The sequence below is a fragment of the Lipomyces tetrasporus genome (genome assembly GCF_029532465.1).
Source record: "Lipomyces tetrasporus strain NRRL Y-64009 chromosome Unknown POJ06scaffold_6, whole genome shotgun sequence".
Lineage (NCBI taxonomy): Eukaryota > Fungi > Ascomycota > Lipomycetes > Lipomycetales > Lipomycetaceae > Lipomyces > Lipomyces tetrasporus.
The window spans coordinates 1,629,046-1,647,799 of NW_026611601.1; the positions used below are offsets into that span (position 1 = coordinate 1,629,046).

The 18,754-nt window shown below is 46.0% G+C and overlaps 6 protein-coding genes across 6 annotated transcripts; 2 read left to right on the forward strand and 4 right to left on the reverse strand.

Moving 5' to 3' along the window:
- Positions 1-5,262: 5,262 nt before the first annotated feature.
- POJ06DRAFT_238891 (HNH endonuclease-domain-containing protein) lies at positions 5,263-6,289 on the forward strand (the record flags this gene model as incomplete). The annotated part of the gene is made up of 3 exons (XM_056186015.1): positions 5,263-5,503; positions 5,561-5,919; positions 5,978-6,289. The coding sequence occupies 3 exons, from the start codon at positions 5,263-5,265 to the stop codon at positions 6,287-6,289; spliced, it is 912 nt and encodes a 303-aa protein (XP_056043616.1).
- Positions 6,290-7,838: 1,549 nt separating this feature from the next.
- POJ06DRAFT_125506 (HNH endonuclease-domain-containing protein) lies at positions 7,839-9,072 on the reverse strand. The gene is made up of 3 exons (XM_056184298.1): positions 8,940-9,072; positions 8,617-8,883; positions 7,839-8,565 (listed from the first exon to the last, which is right to left on the reverse strand). The coding sequence occupies exons 2-3, from the start codon at positions 8,744-8,746 to the stop codon at positions 7,928-7,930; spliced, it is 768 nt and encodes a 255-aa protein (XP_056043617.1). The 5' UTR covers positions 8,747-8,883; positions 8,940-9,072; the 3' UTR covers positions 7,839-7,927.
- A 659-nt stretch (positions 9,073-9,731) lies between these two features.
- POJ06DRAFT_211562 (HNH endonuclease-domain-containing protein) lies at positions 9,732-11,195 on the reverse strand (the record flags this gene model as incomplete). Its single annotated transcript, XM_056185446.1, has 3 exons — positions 9,732-10,479; positions 10,539-10,897; positions 10,955-11,195. The coding sequence occupies 3 exons, from the start codon at positions 11,193-11,195 to the stop codon at positions 10,168-10,170; spliced, it is 912 nt and encodes a 303-aa protein (XP_056043618.1). The 3' UTR covers positions 9,732-10,167.
- Positions 11,196-12,329: 1,134 nt separating this feature from the next.
- POJ06DRAFT_255622 (uncharacterized protein) lies at positions 12,330-14,046 on the reverse strand. The gene has a single exon (XM_056187909.1). It carries the CDS (start codon positions 13,842-13,844, stop codon positions 12,732-12,734), a length of 1,113 nt encoding a protein of 370 aa, XP_056043619.1. The 5' UTR covers positions 13,845-14,046; the 3' UTR covers positions 12,330-12,731.
- Positions 14,047-15,951: 1,905 nt separating this feature from the next.
- On the forward strand, positions 15,952-17,850 carry POJ06DRAFT_255625 (chaperonin 10-like protein). The gene is made up of 4 exons (XM_056187910.1): positions 15,952-16,439; positions 16,539-16,626; positions 16,697-16,854; positions 16,908-17,850. The coding sequence occupies exons 1-4, from the start codon at positions 16,332-16,334 to the stop codon at positions 17,583-17,585; spliced, it is 1,032 nt and encodes a 343-aa protein (XP_056043620.1). The 5' UTR covers positions 15,952-16,331; the 3' UTR covers positions 17,586-17,850.
- A 334-nt stretch (positions 17,851-18,184) lies between these two features.
- On the reverse strand, positions 18,185-18,710 carry POJ06DRAFT_125551 (uncharacterized protein). The gene is made up of 2 exons (XM_056184299.1): positions 18,502-18,710; positions 18,185-18,444 (listed from the first exon to the last, which is right to left on the reverse strand). The coding sequence occupies exons 1-2, from the start codon at positions 18,661-18,663 to the stop codon at positions 18,298-18,300; spliced, it is 309 nt and encodes a 102-aa protein (XP_056043621.1). The 5' UTR covers positions 18,664-18,710; the 3' UTR covers positions 18,185-18,297.
- Between the last annotated feature and the right edge of the window lie 44 nt (positions 18,711-18,754).

Below are 18,754 nucleotides of genomic sequence, written 5' to 3' on the forward strand. Positions count from 1 at the left end.
AACGTGGGTGTGGGTAAGTGCGCCGCTCGTTTGGATGCGCCGCTCGTTATACATGTACGTTAATATAAAGTACGTGGACGGCAATATTCTTGCCTGTATGCCGTTCCACAATTTCTGGGATTCCTAAAACCAGCTTTTGCGCTCGGCTTTCGCTGTCAAGGAAAAAGCAGACGATCCCGTATATTGCGTGTCGATTTCGCGACCGCCAGCCGTCAAACACTATATGGACCTTGCCTTCAACTCCTCCAAGGACCTCGACCACATGGGCCTTATTGGTATTATATACTTCGAGAATTCGACTGCGGACGGTATCGTGGCAAATATGCGCGTCAGTGATACTGACGAGTGGGTTAAGGTATTCAAGGAGGTCGCGAAAGCGCTGGTTTTCGATCTGGCGGAACGAGTCCTGAGAGTCAATAACCCATGCGACAAGCAACTGCTGGAATTTCTCTCTGCTAAAGCCACCAATCAAAGTACTTGCAATCTGCTGTTCTCGAGGATTGTTTGGGTTTAAATTGAAAAACGACGTGATACTCTTAGACGGCGTCTTCTCCTTAACCTTCACTGGGGCCCAGCGTTTGCCAGTTTGGTCCCATATATTGTGCTCGAAGAAAAGGTGGTTCTCCGCATTCTGGGTTCCAGTTGCAACCGTATTATGAGGTCGGCGCCTCTTCTTGTCGATACAAGGCCGGCAGGCCCATCGTCTTTTTGAATCGTCGTCGCTATGTTGAATGTCGAAGCCGTGGCTCCACATCCAGGACGACGTGCTGGCAGCACTCACTGACCTCACATATCCTGGAAACTCCTTCCAAGGGAAACTGTCCTAGACATCCTGAATATCTTCTAAGGTAGTTGAAGGCGTATTTTCAGTCGTCTCGCTGTCTGTTTCTGCCATATTGATGTCTTAGAGTAAGAGTGTTTACATGCAAAGATACAAGAATTACTACGTAGACGCGTGCTGAAACGTCCCAGGGCTAGCCCCTGCCTTCAACCCTGAGGCGTGCTTAACCTCTAAAATCCTGTCCATCCGTCCATTCATCCATTCCACGCCGACTTTAAATGGATGGATGGATTACGTAACAGCAAACAGATGGAATGGATGGGAATGGATGCACGGACCTCCATTTCCATCCAACCATTCCATTTGACCAAATCAGTGGAGTGGATCGCCACACTGTGTCCGACCAACTGCATCAAACACGCCACTACGAGAGAGTGTCAACCACCAAAAGACAAGACGCATAAAGAAACAACGGAACCGAGGGGGACCCGAGAGAAAAAGAAACGACGACAACCGAGAGAAACCGAGAGAAGAAGCAAGAGCGACAAGAAGCCAAACGACAAATGACCGGATTTGGTTAAGCAAATCCGGCTTTGGCATATTCTCAGGGGTAAGCCGCCTCGGCCTTCCCGAGGCCACAATCACCGGCTAGGTAAAACCCTAACCTTGTTCAACACATTCATCATAACTACTGTCATATCCAGAAACCACTTTGGTATCAAAAGCCGATTAGGAGGAAAATATGGGTTTAGATATAGGTAGAAGAACCACAACCTCTTCACGGTTCGGCAAATTTCCGGGACATGGCGCCTTCCGCCACAGTTTTCAAGACTAATTGGTCAGCCATTGCATACTATCTTGAAGAACAAATCAATGCGACCACAATCACGAGGAATATCGGAGCTTTACAGGTGGGAATGTGGACGCTGACGACGTATCGCATGCCGACACTTCTCAATTCTACTTTTTAGAACAATCGGGGGATAGTCCGTTTTGTGGGGCCAGTAGCAACCCTTCGTCAATCCTCCCTTCTATTACGACGTGAGATGAGTGTGGGGAACAGGTTCAAAAGTTTACATGCTGTCACATATTACGGCCCCAGTTCAGGGTTATACCCTTACCCGAAATTATAGGTTTAGCGAGCCGAAGAATTTGGAGCTGTCAAGGAGACTGTCGGCTGATATAGGTCGACTATAGTCTGCAGGATTAACAGCCGCGTTAGGCGGTTAATGTCAACGTAGCGATGCACGTCACTAGGGGTGGATACGATTGGCGAACAATCGTAACTCGCAATCGTATAGTCTAACACGATTACTATACGATTGGTTGCAAAAGTTTACGATTAACTATACGAGCGATAGCGTTGGTTGCTCGTAATAAATCGTACAGTTACTAGGCAGTGAAGTCGTCAAGCAGTTTAATTGGAAAAATCGAGCATTAAATAGGGATAAAGATACAAATAGCATTATTAGCATAATTAGATATCAGCTTCTTTCGAGTATAGATCTGCAAGCTAAGTAAGTTGTTCTCATGGTTCCTGACTCTATTGATTGCCTTCTTAAGAGTAGCAAGTCTCTGCCTTCACTGAATAACCTCTCAATCGCTACCGCAGACGCTGGGACTGAAAGATAGTCCCTGGCGGCAGCAGCCATTTGCGGGCACTTTCTTTGTCAGCTCTCCACCACCGTAACAGCATTCCTCCTGTGTAGTAGTACGGAATAAATATTTATTGTGTAGCATTGCCCCACTCCTCAGTACGCATTGACTCGTAGTCTCCTTCGTACTCGCAAGCGCTGCGGCAAATGCACTTTTCCGCGTGGTTAACGCAGCCGCAGATACCCTTAAGAAGACAGAATCACTTATCCCACTCTGAAGCAACTAAACTCACCGATGACGACCGTTCAGCTGCAAGGGCCCCTCGGCCAGTGTAAACGGTGTCACCCGGAAATATTACTATTATAATGAGAAATGCTCACTGGCGAAGCTTAGGTTTGAATGATGACTGCAATGGGTTCACAGAGCGACTGGTCTTGGCACTTGGCATAATGGACAGTGGCTCTGTGATGACAGATATGATGATTTTGAATAGTTGATGAGTACCTTTGTGGTTTAAGCCAGCAGGTCTTACGAATACTCGCAATGTTTGTCAGCAGCGTAGGGCTGTTGACGGATGGCGGATACGGCGGATTGTATCCGCCCAAATATCCGTCTCGAATAACAATCCGCCACTAGTCCGACTAGGCGGACAGTAATGTCGAATATATATTCGCAATAAATCCGCGAAATCCGCCATCTGCCATCCGTCGAGACGGATATATGATTAGTTTATTAGGAAAGTATGAGGTGAGAGTTGGGTGTTAAGTTTTTACAGCTTGGAAGGGCCGCAATGCGGATGACTAGGATGATGCCTCTGAGTCTACAGAGTGATTGCTGAGCGCTGTATTATTCTCTTTATACTGTCAACAGTCGTATCAAACTACTCCTTATACATATTATCCATCAACATTGGCATCCTCATTGTTTCTCGGTTTAGTGAGTGTCTACGAACACCCACTAGGTTTCTCCGTGAGTTGAACAGCGGCATTTGCTCTTCGCTTGCCGTCTGAACATTCACTGGCTCTTCCTTAGTCTCTGATTATGAATTCGACAGCAATCAACATTGGTTCAGTTTTATGAGCAAGATGCCAGATCGACAACTTCTGTAGCTTCAACGCCACCTTCCCTGGCCTCCTTTCACCGATAATCATTGGGGCCGGCTTAAACAGATCCACATAATCCTCTCCAAGTTTGACGAACTTACTTTATTCGTCTCCAGTAGGAAGCCTCAGATCAGTCTTACTGTTCCAATATACTACGAGTCGACCTACTGCACGATGTGTCAGAGCGCCGAGGGACTTTCCCTACCGTAGATATTGTGTAACAAGAGGAGGCCGGACCTCCTACCTCGCTGTCGGAGAAGTCCAGGAGCTCCTCCTCGGATAGATAATGAGTCTCCGTCATCGGAGATAGTGAGAATGAAAAATGTGTGTAACTAATCTTGATTTTTCTATCTACTAGGGAGCGTGTCTCCCCTTTTATATTCTACGCTCTTCTCCTTTGCCAGCCAACCCCGCACGCGTAGGCACCTGTCCGTGGGCCGGAGCATAGTCCGATGTCGGAGCCTGCCGCGGTCCGGAGCATAGTCCGATGTCGGACACTAGTCTGCGGTCACAAAAAAAATGTGACATATTGGCATTGCGCCTGCATGCAGAACGGAATGAGGATATGAGAAATACTATACCTTTATGGATGAATCAGATACGTTCTATATTGCACCCTTGTTGGATCCGACGGTTAAGGGCGATCTTATTGATCAGGACAACGGCCGTCTCATCTTAGAAGCAATGCGGAATGAACTTCACTTGACTTATCGAGTTTGGGAAGCTACATCCTCTAGGTAAAATTGGGGCGTAAATCGATGCAGACCCGCATGCCTGAAATCTATGTGCCAAAATTGGGCAAGGGCTTCTCAAATATTTGGTTCGCGTAATAATAGTTAGAACCTTGCTAATAAGTATGCCATATTTCACGATCAGGTGGGATGAACCATTTCTATTTACACCTCTTGTTGCCACCAATACAGCAATACATAATGCAAACTTTTAAGTATCACATGCAGCGGACATGGTCGTGGAAGCAAAACCAGGTCAAATCCCAAGCCAAAATCCGATACCCACAGGACGGCGGAGACGATGGCACCCCCGAACAGGAAATTAGAGAGTAGAACCTAAGTCAACACCGGGTCTGCCGAATTGAACGAGTTATGTGCGGCGACTTATATACAAACTAGTCGTTGCTCACAACCTTAAAATAGGCACTAGGCACTAGCCCATCATCATTATCATCCAGTTAGGTCTAATTAAGAAGGAAGTGAAGAAGAAACGATTCGAGAATTAATAACTGGCAGTTGCTCTTTGATATTTGAGTCATAGTGGCGATGAGTCCCTTTCAGGTAACAGCCGTTGTTGGTGTCACGTCGTACGAGATTGGCTGTTGCCAGTCAACATCCAAACGACGGACAGATGAAAAAAAGCACCAGGCTGGATTCGCACCGTTCTCCCGAACTTCTACCTACCAGCAGTTGTTAGTGCAGCTATTTTGGACTTAGCGTGAACGTAATTTTCTCCACGGAGACTAGAGTCGTTTTAAACGTGAAAGTGAGTTGCAAATTTTGGAATCAAAATGCCGTCTTGTGTAATTGAGGTACTGGATGGTAATACTTGGGCACTAACAATTTGCCCCTGAATGCGAGATGGTCGCAAGCGACATGTCCGCAAGCTTACCCGCATTAACGGTGTAAATAACTAAGAACAGCGCTATTTTATGTTGGACTATCGATCCTTCAGAAAAATATAACTTTGAGACGCCGGCTACTACGACTAATCACTTGTGAGACCACCGCATACATGGCTTGAATTGTGCTGTACCAACCCTGTGTAGTCATGGCAGCAAACAGGAGCCTTGGCCGGGACATTGTCATCTACCTCGCCACAGATCCTACCGTCAGCATTGGAGGCGGTTTCACAAACCCGACTTTCACGAAAACGACATTTCTAGACTCGTTGGACGTGCTGATCACACATGACTTACCGCTTCGGGTCTACAAGATTAATGATGGCCGGGTACGAATCCAGCGAACTCAGGACCTTCTATTGCCTGGAGAGTATGAGGTTGAGAGTGATGGTAAGTATAATTGGCTGTGGGTCGGTTAAAGAGATAGTAAATTTACATATTATCAAGGACACATGGAAGTCACAGACGCGCCGTACTACAAACGAACTTCTTCTGCCATGTCTTCTCTCTCTGCATCAGGTAGAGTTAGGTCATTTCCAGCCTCAGTTCGCAACCGTGATCGCAGATGCGTAATTACTGGGGTTGCACTGACGCAACGCGAGCTCTTGCAGCAGCGCTGGACAGGATATGATGTAGCGCACATATTTCCTGTGGCTCTCGAGTCTATGTTTCACAATTGCAATTTCGGCGAATTAGTCATTCTAGACGAACGTGATGGTAGTGTCAATTCTCCTCAGAATGGACTTCTCCTGCAGACAAATGTACATCGCCGGTTTGACCAGTATGAAATCTCAATCAACCCGAACGTATGGAGGCAACATTAACCGCAGATGTGAGAACAGTCGGCACTCTAACTTGATTTAGGATGATTATCGCATAGTCTGCTTCCTTGACGATAGCTTAGGCCTCGCAGGACGACAACTGGATGCTATATGCAGAGATATTGAGCATCCGCATCACGTTAATGACAACGTTATCTTTTGGCACTTCCAGCAGGCTGTTCTGGCCAACATGAGAGGGGCGGGCGAGCCAGTATTTGATGAAGATATCCCTCCCGGCTCTGACACTATGAATGCCATACTCAGCGGCCCTGCTCCTGCCGAGCGTATGGAATTTGAGTTGTCAAGTAGACTGGGTGACGTTATACGGGCTCAAGGATCCTTATTAATAAAGTGATCGCTAGTCTGCAAGTACAGAGCATTACGAGAGAAAAGGGATATGAACGTCGTCGCAAGACTGGCGAATATATATTAGATAGCGTAGCTTTTTCATTGCTTACAATGCGCATTAAATGATGATCCTGCCTGACCGCTATTCGTACGTCACATTAATCTTTTGTTTCTGTTGTGTCTTGCAAATGACCCTCGAACTCTGACTAATCGCCGAGGCTTTGGGGCATTTTCCAAGCAGATTAATGTAGCGCAGGACACGGAACCAATAAACGTCATTAGAAGTCGCTGTATGAGGAGTTAATCAGAGTAGCAAGGGTTGTTGATGCAATGTCCAGGACTGAAGAACAGAGCGATCTTTTGACGTGGCGGGTCTTGCCGGGGGTGAAGGTAGGTTATTACAACTAGTAGAGAGAAGTTATTTGATAGTCACAAACCTGGCTTGCCAATTGTCATGGCGCCGAACAGAGATCCAATCAACTACATCAACTACATATATTTTTTCTGTGTAGAGTAAGTGTATATTAATAAGCTAGACTTGAATGCAGGCTGGTAGACTGGCCCGTTATTTCTTTAAATTGAGTATATCCTCAAGTTAAAGCTACAATAACAAAACCTGATGTAGAATTATATTACGACGCCACATAACAACCTGTACAATTTAGTCCTCGAGAACCAGACGAGCGGCCTCGATGTCCTCTTCTGAATAATTGTCTACGTCGTCATAAGAGAGGAAAAGAGTGTCAGACGAGGATCAAATGGACGAAAGACTTGCCCGGAGCAAAGGGGTAATTTAGATGTACTTTGCACTGGTCTTTTACATACGACAAACCCTGTCATGGGTACTCGCCTTGAGCGGCCTCGACAGCTAATTTAAAAGTTCCGGGAATTGCACCTCTGCGATTATCCGTTGTAAACGCCAAAGACAAATGTAGCTGCCGCTGAGGCCATGGCTATAGGCGATTGGCGTATAATACTAGATTAGGTTGGTGCCAATATGGTGATCTGTGGTTAATAAGCGGTTTCAGATTATCGAGTATCGGCGCCGATTTTGCCAAAATAATAGCGGCAGCCATTTACTTTGCCACTACTATCCCCGATGTCACCAAATCGTGACAATATAGTATCGGTAACAGCTCTACGCGACGAGTGAAGCTGGTGACATGGATGACAATCGATGTGAGAAACTCGTCGTCACTGGGTTAAACCTGACCGATTTTAAGAAATAGACACTAATATTATTGTCCGATAGTCATTGTGAAATCTCTTCCGTAAGTGGGATCGATGATTTATCAGTTGGCTTATTCCACGCCGTCTGCGTTCTCACTGAATCGACTATCCGTCCTCATTGAAGGTAGCGACAAGACTATGAGAAGACTAGTGTTGTTAAGGGACATATACAGCAACGACGATGCCGACAAGCTGTGTAATTTAGAATCTACAAGTACTTACCAATATTACGAATAATTGATGAATAAAATAAATTCGTATTCGCATAAGGAAGAAATTTCATAGCACTGTTCGATAACGCAAAGTATTTGTCATTGAATGCCAAGCGATTTTCTAACAACCTTCGCCTTCTGATTATAAATGTCCCCGCCTCTGCTCAGTGAGGGGTTGGCAGAGACTTTGAAACACCTAGTCTCTAGGTGGGAGATATTTGATCCAATCTCGAGAAAAGTTCGGCTTCCATCCTTTTCGCTGCGTCCGGCCCGCTGAGGATTTCTCCTACCATATCAGTTCCAGGTGGAAAGTCAAACTCTAAAACTGATTCTCCAGCAGCTCTCATATTAGCCAATACTGCTTGGCGGAAGTGCCACCGCAGAAGCTCATCTCTTACACTTCGCTCATCATTAGGATCTCGACATACGGAGTCAAGCACCCTCCCATCAAGGCCCAGTAGATCGGAATCGAAACTGACTATCTTGTAGTTGTCTTCTGGGTTGATGGAGAATTTGAAACTATCAAACAATTGATGGACATTGGACTGCATAAGTAGTACATTCTGGCATGAATTGATCCCTATATCATGCTCTCCCGCTCTGTTTGTAATCCAACGAGAAAATCCTTGATTACGGAAGTATTCTTCATGCGTGACTGGAAAGACGTGAGCTGCCTCGAAAATTGTCCAATCGCCAATATCAGCATCCGTGTTGACAAGTCCAGTTATAACGCACTTTCCATCTCTCTCGCGGACTAGATGACGAAAGCGGTTATCTCTGCCACTGACCGTATGTGACAGCACCCGCAGTATATGTGGTTCATCTGTGACGGATATTAAGCCTGTTCAAGCATCAGCCGCAGTTATACACCGCATTTCCAAAATAAGCTTGCCACCAGGAGAGTCTGGCTTTAAGTCATAGTCGCCGGGACGAAGAGGCTCGTTGGTGCGGGTCAAGGTTAATCCTGTACCACGTAATGTTACGCTATACGGACAATCTGCCACGATGAGGATGTCTAGCATCGACAGAAAATTCTTGGCTGTAACCGATCGATTTAATCGTAATCCACCGAGCGGTCGATCAGGCTCTGAAGCATCGTAGAAATGAATATTTCGACGCAGAGATCTGCTGACAGGCGTAGAGTGATATCTCTAAGACACTAATTAAAACTTAGAGACAAACATTGTAAGATTACCAATTGAGAATTATACCTACGATCTATAATGAGCGCGACAATTTGAGATGAGAAATATGAACGCAAGCTGATGTAACTAATCAATGAAACCGCAGATGGGATTTAAACCGGAATGGCAAAATAAGCGTGCATAGTCCAATGTCACAACAATGGCCCAGCCAAAAGAAAACAAATTGGCAGCCAATGCAGCGGGCGGCAAAATCGTGCGACTTTTTCTACTAAACACGCCAACAACGTCGCAGTTACACCACCGAGAAATCTTCCGCCGCCGCGCACTTGCTGCCGGGCAGTCGCTGGTGCTACAAAGAGATATCGCTGATCAACAGAGCTTGATGTTTGAGTCGCTTTCTCTGGAGTCTGTTGTATCCTGTATTTAGCCTCAATAATCTTTATAAAGCTGCCGGTGCCAATGAATCATCTGCACTTTGACAAAAGTTAACTTTGTGGCAGCGCTATTTTGGGTTTAGTGCGAACGTAATTTTCTCACAACATAAGTTATTATTTTATATTTTATGGCGAACGACGACGGCAAGTTTGGGATCCAGAATGCGGTCTTGTGTAATTTCGAGACCGAGTGCGTATGTCTGGGCCCCAGCTAGGTTTACCCCTGAGTGCGGGATGGTCGCAAACGACACGTCCGCAAGCTCACCCAGGGTTATTGCTACGAAACAAACAAAGATCAATGTGACATACGAATAGCGCTCCGGCAGGATCATCATTTAATGCGCATTTACGCTAACGTAGGGTATGGGTATTTGGGCCGGCAACAACAACCCTTCCAGTTTCAACACGTCTTTTTTCCAGCAATGGGATATCGAAGAAGCAAAAAAGCCATGGATCGTGAAGAACAGATGCAAATGGCTCTGTTGGCCCTGCAAAATAATGAGTATACCAGTATTAACGCTGCTGGTGCTCAATTTCATGTTACTCGATCTACCCTTCATCGTGCCGAAGATGGTACGAAGAAGCAGGTCACAAAACGGCCTCATGGACGCCCACGCAAGCGCAAAATTGAGGAAACTGAGGAACCAATTGTAAGAGAAGACACTGAAGAATTATCTGGATCTTGCAATTCTTTTCTAGAGGAAAGTATAATGTATTGAAATGTGGAAGGGTTGTTGTAGACGGCCCAAATGACCATACGGCCCAAATACCCATACCCTACGTTACCTAAAATATATTCGCGAGTCTTGCGACGACGTTAATATCCCTTTTCTCTCGTAATGCTCTGTACTCGCAGACTAGCGATCACTTTATTAATAAGGATCCTTGAGCCCGTATAACGTCACCCAGTCTACTTGACAATTCAAATTCCATACGCTCGGCAGGAGCAGGGCCGCTGAGTATGGCATTCATAGTATCAGAGCCGGGAGGGATATCTTCATCAAATACTGGCTCGCCCGCCCCTCTCATGTTGGCCAGAACAGCCTGCTGGAAGTGCCAAAAGATAATGTTGTCATTAACGTGATGCGGATGTTCAATGTCTCTGCATATAGTATCCAGTTGTCGTCCTGCGAGGCCCAAGCTATCGTCAAGGAAGCAGACTATGCGATAGTCGTCCTAAATCAAGTTAGAGTGCCGACTGTTCTCAACGTCTGCCGTTAACGTTGTCTCCATACGTTCGGGTTGATTGAAATTTCATACTGGTCAAACCGGCCATGTACATCCTTCCTAAGGAGAAGTCCATTCTGAGGTGAATTGACACTACCATCACGGTCGTCTAGAACAACTAATTCGCCGAAATTGTAATTGTGAAACATAGACTCGAGAGCCACAGGAAATATGTGCGCTGCATCATATCCTGTCCAGCGCTGCTGCAAGAGCTCACGCTGCGTCATTGAAACTCCAGTAATTACACATTTTCGATCACGGTTGCGAACTGAGGCTGGAAATGACCTAACTCTACCTGATGCAGAGAGAGAAGACATGGCAGAAGAAGTTCGTTTGTAGTACGGCGCGTCTGTGACTTCCATGTGTCCTTGATAATATGTAAATTTACTATCTCTTTAACCGACCCACAGCCAATTATACTTACCATCACTCTCAACCTCATACTCTCCAGGCAATAGAAGGTCCTGAGTTCGCTGGATTCGTACCCGGCCATCATTAATCTTGTAGACCCGAAGCGGTAAGTCATGTGTGATCAGCACGTCCAACGAGTCTAGAAATGTCGTTTTCGTGAAAGTCGGGTTTGTGAAACCGCCTCCAATGCTGACGGTAGGATCTGTGGCGAGGTAGATGACAATGTCCCGGCCAAGGCTCCTGTTTGCTGCCATGACTACACAGGGTTGGTACAGCACAATTCAAGCCATGTATGCGGTGGTCTCACAAGTGATTAGTCGTAGTAGCCGGCGTCTCAAAGTTATATTTTTCTGAAGGATCGATAGTCCAACATAAAATAGCGCTGTCTTAGTTATTTACACCGTTAATGCGGGTAAGCTTGCGGACATGTCGCTTGCGACCATCCTCGTATCAGATTCAATACACTTTAGGGCTAGGGTTGCTGGAGTAGCAGTGTCCCGCTATTGCCAATTAATTAATATTATTCGCTCACCACAGAGACCGCCAACGCCTCCGCAGATATGGCGGACAATTGGTGGGAGAGGACACCCATCCAACTGCCGCAAAAGCAATTGTTTGAGGGGTAGCTAGAGGCAAACAGGTTACGATTATTGAACACATGGGAGGTAGCTCCCGAATCCAAGTACCAGGCAATATCAGAGTCTGCATTTTCTAAGTTATACTAAAAGTCATTTAGCAAGCATAAAATGGCTCTTAATACAATACTTTCTACGGTCATCCGGAATAAATTCTAGTTATGACAATACTATTATAAAACTGAAGCTAATGTACGAACTCACTCTATTTCCAATGACTCCGGTAGTCTTCGATGTGATTTATATTTTTTTACTACAAAGGCCGCAGATTGACCCTCAAAGCCACGAGAGTAGCACTCTATGTACCGCCATGCCTTCCGCGCCTAGCCACGAACATTCTGAACCCGAATACTGCTCAGGATTTTCGGAAATCCAGGGAACGGAAAGAATAGTCGCATTCAGCCCTGGCGACTCTTTTGGCCTCACCCCAGACTCACTCTATAAAATTACTCACAGTGAAACTTCGGATATAACGAGAACATATGTCCAGATCTGACTACAACATCTTCAATACTAGATTACTGGGCTCGGAAGTCTGGCTGATTCGCAAGGACATGAACAGCACAGCACATGTTCTCCGCATTTGATTCATTCCCGCAAGACTGATTCTGAGAGTGCCAGGAGTACATAGAACAGTTGCTGGGCAATCGGCTGAAGTAGCATCATGCAAGAATATGATTTTAGATTCTTGTAATTAGCTCTTTCGGGGTAAAATGTAGTGGCCTTGTAGGAGACCGCTGGTAATAGAATATAACGAAATATTAGAAAAGATAGCGACCATAGACTTTATATCAAGCCACAAAGCCGTTGAAACCTCAGTACATCATCGGTCTTCAAGAAATCGCATCTCACCTTTGTCGTAAGGTCAAAGTTTATTGCGGTCATCATCGTAACTCAGCACAGCCAAGATTCCGCCTGACACAATAAATTGTAAGAGTCAATTAATAGTAACCAGAATTATCCTAACCGCGGATAGAGTCGGAATCTATGGGAGATCGTAACGCAAATTACATCTATTGCCATCTAGGCATCTAACTAAAGAGCATGAAGCCCTTGACGTGCTCGGCGCGTGCAGGCATGATACACTCTTATCTTGACGTCTATTCTCCAGTCTCCTCCATTTCTCTCAATTCTCCCGTCTCCAAGAAGGTAGTACTACCGGGACTTTGACCATGTGAACAATACTTTGGCTATGTCCTTCGTCCACAGGATCCATCCCCTCATTTCCTGCGCCGCGTTCATAAGCCCAATTACGCGTCTCATAAAGACATCACTAGTCTCAAGATCATCCGTTTGGACTTCCCATAGGCTAACCTCCATGCAATTTTGATTCTCCTCTTTTCTGCAATATTGCCATTCGCCTTGTTCTGTTTTGACGATACTTAAACGAGGGCCGACCACCAAGTTCCTCCCACTGATCCTAGAGTCCGCCATCAGTCTCGAGCCCGCCTCTACCACATCCTCTACTTGGGCCAGACTAGTTCCAGCTAGTAGCATCCGCCCAGCTGGAGTGAGAATTCCCGTGTCGACAAAATATGGACAGACCATGTTGACGCGCACTCCTTTTGTAAATGCCGTGATCCGCAGCGAGCGGAAGAGCCCCAGCACTCCATGCTTCGCAGCTCCATACAAAGTTTGCTGCGGAATTGGTAGTAGTGACGCCATAGAACCAATCAGAAGAAGATGTCTATCTCGCGGTGATTCCTCTATATTGCTTGTACTCTTATTCGGGTCTGCAGGCTCAGAGCCTGGGTTCCGAGGGAGATAGAACAGCGCCAAATGGGTCGTGTAAAGGACACCGACAAGGTTCACTTCAATCACACGCATATCGGGTTTGGGAGGATCATCCATATCAAGGTTTTCTGGCTCGTTGAACTTCGCCTTCACGTCCACGACGCCGGCATTGGCAACAACAGCATCGATGCCGCCGTGCGGGCTGAGCTTTGATGCCTGCTTGAAAAAGTTGACCTGGGACTGCCAATCTGTAACGTCGCAATGAAGGTAGTGATGATTGCGGTTATCAGTGGCTGTACGGACTGTGCGAACTATGGATTCACCTTTCGCATCGTCGACATCACCAATTATGACATTCGCTCCGGCAGTAGCCCATTTCTTGAAGAAAGAGGCACCGAAACCTGATGCCCCGCCGGTGATGACTATGGTCTTGCCTGTAACCCAGGAAAGGTTGAAAGGTTCGGACGGATCGATCGGGTGAGATTGCCGCGCCTGGTCAGCGACTGAAAACCGGTTTGAGCTCATTCGCGACATGACTTACTAGAACCTGGGACTCAAACCGAAGGTGCTTTGAGCTGACGCGAATTGTTTGACTCAAACTGGGCAGACAACCTGCGACGTCGGCGCTGAATAATGAGTCCTGCCGTTGGGAGTTGGTTGAGTTCCGTACATCTAATGGCGCCTCATTACCGTACGGATTGAGACGAAATGGGAAAGGTCGGATGCAGATTGAGCTAAAACCCCGTCAGGGAAAGTAAAATCTGATGTCGCAGCAGATTAGGGCTGGACACAAATGCGAAATAATTGGAGATTTCTTGCTTAGTAATGCGAATACGAATTATGAGAATATTCAGTAGACATATGTATTCTAAAAAACATTGTGCATTCTAAATTCAAACCACCTGGGCATCCTTGTTACACATGCCCCTTAATAACATAAGCCTCGTCATAGTCTCTCCGGTCAAGAAGTGCCGGCCTACGCAAGCCTAGCAAATCCCTTCCTCTATTAAACAGTCTTTCCACCGCTTCCTCAGAAGCTGAAATTGCCAAATAACCTCTTGCTGCGCCCTCCATGTATGGGAACTCATCTTTGTGCATTCTCCAGCAATCAATAGCCAGTTACTGACTCTTTAACCATCACAACCCCACCATCACAGTAACGGTCGATGTCAGCAACTGCCCTTTTTGGGTTGTATTTTCTGCAACACTAGAGCCTTGATATTTTTCCTGTAGCCATGGGCTCGCCTTGAGAGTAAGGCAGTCTATTCTAGTATACTAACTCAACAATCTGGCATCGAAAGTCACTTGTTGGACCGTCACTATGAGCTAATGGCGATGAGCAACATGTGGAGCGACTCATTCCAAGGTGAGGCGCTCATACAATATGGTTTCGCTGCGGGCAACAATGACTGAAACCCTGCTGAAATCTCAAACAAAAAGACAGTAAGTCTATCTGATGCAGCCGCCTGCATTCTATGTTCCTGACTACAGTCGCTGGATTGTTGTTGGTGTAGTTATTACTATTATATAGCCATTATTGATCAAATAATTGCAGAAGAAAGCAAAATAGTAGCGAGATCAGTCTATTCGGGCACTTACACTGGAAGCGAGGCAAATAAAAAACAAGCAAACAAGCAAACAGGTGGCAGGCCATCAGAGCAAATCAGGCAATTCATCATAAACTTGCAGAAACGAAGCTCATCTCCGTACGGATCAAAATCGATCCAACTGCGGACACAAATTTATTGCTTTTGCGTAAACCTGTTAGCAATGATACCAATAGTCACTCCATTTCAGAGACAGGGCAGCACGGCAGGCCCATCTTCCTTTCCTGAGCTCTCCCATAGAGACCATCTTCCTTTTCAGAGTAGTGCACGTTCTGGAACACGTTTATCAGAACAAGGTGTTGTCGGCGAATTAGATGATAGTGCGTGCCATTTAGGAAATATTAGAGAGCCTTAGAACCCGATGTTACGAACTAGAGAAAAATCTCTTCAGAACAAGTCGCTCCAGAAGAGAGGACCAGAATAATAATGGAAGCAAAGTTGGCATCCATGAGGAAGTCAAGTCGTCCGTACTTGACAGATGAAAATTTGGATTTGTAATAAAAATGATAGAAGATAAGTTATCTCTTGTCCTAGTATCTAAAGATTGGTTCTGCGACGATCCAGTACTCTCTGAATGTCGCACTAACCTACAACGGCATAGCCTGAATTTAAAATTTCTTAGGGCGAAAAACCTTGAGGCCCATTTAAGGTATTCCGGTAGCAGCCGGTCTTTTCCTTCCCCGCATTGATCCCGCCCCCCAACCTATAATCATTATTAGTAACGGTATTGCCCCCTCAAAGGCCTTGACTCTGAAATATCCTTATCAATATCTCATTCATCTTCCTCTCCTTGGAGCATGGCTAACGACATCCCAGTAGCTATCATAATATACTCTTTTTGAGGTCCTTAAATCATCTTCGGGCTCTTCAGAAGGCCCAGTTATGGGAATTCGGCAAGTGAAGAATCAGGTCATTAGTATAGTAAATCTCGGGGTCTGCCATATCACCCCCCTTCGTAATCTGCGACAGTAGTGAGGCGGCATCATAAGAGGTTGCTACAGATTTTGATAAGGATCGAGTGACACAAAGAGTGGGTGGCATCTTCCAGGCATTGGCATGCGACAAGGCCTACGGAGAACAACGGAGAAGGAAAGACGCCTTCCAGGCTGCAGCGTCACTTCTGATTAAGCCCGGTTTCATAGACTTTGTGGTTCGAGCAACTGATCCTAGATCCACTTTGACCTCTCGCTGATTAATGCCTAACTCAAAAGACGCACACGTGTTACTTCTGCTTGCGTTAGCGGTTCTTGGCGCACAGCTCGAAAAAGATGTGTATGACTTCAAGCTAAACAGAACATAAATAATGCCTTATTCGCAACAGGAGATCTGTTCGCCTGTCGCCGACATATCGGTGTGGATTCCTCAGGCGTGACCTCATCTTCTTTGATTGACGCCTGGCCCTAACTACAGATCGATGCCGCCAATTCAAAATCTTGCGGCTTGGCTTCCAGGCGTGGGGAAGGAATTACAAGTTGCTCCGGCCAGCACACCCGACCCGGGCGAGAATGAGCTTCTTATCGAGGTGAGACCCAAAATATGTGGCAGGACGATGAATTCTCGCAATCCTTTCTGAACCTGCCAGGGCGCTATTTCTTACGCAGCTGACAAAGAAGTCCTTTAGACCAAAGCCGTTGCTGTTCAACCCGCAGAATACAAGATCCAAGAAGGTATCTTACCGTTTGAATTGACCTATCCTACTATAATCGGCCGTGAGTGATACCCTTTTGTGGCCATGGAGCTGGCAGACTTTTTCACGTGACTGACCCTCTTGGTGTACAGTATCTTTCGCTGGCATCGTTGTGAAAGTAGGTGCTGGTGTGACTCGATTTAAGGAAAAGGACCGTATTGTCACCAATAGCGCAGGCACCATTCGGAACGACGCACGTTTTGGCGCTTATCAAAGGTATGCGTTGACCTCACAAGAGTTGACAGCAAAGGTACTTATTTGTTCCGGCACCCTTGACAATAAAGTATGCTAACAACACAGTAGATTGGTGACGTCCCGTTCGAGAACGCGTCTGCGATTTCGAGTTTTTATGCCGCTGTGAGCGCGTTGATATTACATTTGCATCTCGACCGGCCGTCTAGTAATCCAAACCCTAGTAATAAGGCTAAAAAGGTTTTGATCTGGGGAGCCTCATCCTCATTCGGCGCGTTCGCAGTGCAACTGGCTTCTAATGCAGGCTACGCGGTGGTCGGCGTTGCATCAGCCCATAACGCGCAGCTCGTGGAATCGCTAGGGGCGGCGCATTTCATCGATCGAAAGTCACCTTCTGTGGTCGAAGATCTTACATCTCTCGGGCCATTTGAAGCCGTACTTGCAGCGGCGGACTCGGCCTCAGATCAAGTGACGATCGGCCAAGTCCTAGCCGCTCATGGTGGGGGGAGCTTCTTGTCAACGATGGGCGTGAGAAAGGGGGTTCAACTTCCTCCTGGAGTGACCGGCCACTTTGTTCAATACCTCGACGATTATTTAAAGCCGGAGAATAGGGAATTTTCCCGGTGGGTTTGGTGGAGTCTCATAGAAGAGGGACTCATAGATGGTAAAATTAAGTTGCTTCCGGTGGATATTTTAGGTGGCCTATCGACAGTGCAAGAGGCATGGAATCTTGAAAAAAATGGCCAAGTTAGCGGGCGACGGTTAATAATAAGACCAGATATAGACTAGACAATTAGTAACTATGCTAGCTGGAAATTTGGATTGCAATATATTTTTTTGCTTCTTCAGTTCGGGGACTCTGGATTCTGCGTCTAGAGTCTTGAACTTTGAAATCCACCGAGGTCTTATAGACGCTAGCCAAGAATTAAAAGAGCGAGTGTACTCAGGGCACCTGACGTCGATGTATATGCTGCAAAATAATCATAATCAGCCAAATTGAAGAAGATAGGAAAGAGGAAGCGAGACCAGATCGGGCGCCGTAAGAACACAGTAGAGCTCATATCCGTGCTTGTTGGTACCAAAGTGGAATCAATGAATATTTCTGTGAAACAAGGAGTTGTGAATGCCAATGAAACGCCATGGGTCTTGAAGTCCTTCAATTAGAAAATAGCCCTCTTGTTCTTCCACCAGCATCTGCGCGGATCTAAAATCATCCCTTGGATCCCTCTCCCACTCTCTTCTTGTAAGTGACATCCAGATATTATACACTTGCTGGCGGGTAATTGTATGTAAGCTGTATTTTTAAACTGGGAACCGTCGGCCATTGCGATTAAATTCTGATATATCAATCGGGGAGGGACTAGTTTGTGCGCTTCGATATATTTCTGCACCTCTTCAGTGACATGGAATTTCGGTGTCTCGACGTGACCCTTATGGTCATAAAGTATTGTCAATGTAGCTACAGACACATCATTCTCAAGCACAAAAGATCCAGTCAGAGTTATTCGAAACGTAAAAGATTGGGCTTAGCGGTCAAATATATGACTATCCTGTTGCTCCAGGAACGATGACACGACTTCCATGAAGTCTTCATGAGACTCAACTTCCTGATCAAGATCGTAAGCCTTCGGTCTTGGAACTTTTGACTCTAGAGATTTAGTTAGCAATGTCCATCAACGTTTTATCACAATATCTGTAGACATACTGCGTTGGCCCGGCAGTTTTTACAGCTCTTGTCAGATTTTCCGCCTTTGCCGATAAACAGTCCTTGACGTTCCTCAAAAGTAGCGCAACAAATTAAAGTGCGGCAAGATGCGCACTTCTGAGAGTACTGAGATCCTCGTGGAGAAACTACAGACGATTCCATGCTTGCAATGATTCTTGTTGTGTAAGAGAGAATATAGTTGTCAGTAGTTATGGTAAACAAAACGCGTGGGAACAGACGCGTCATAACTATC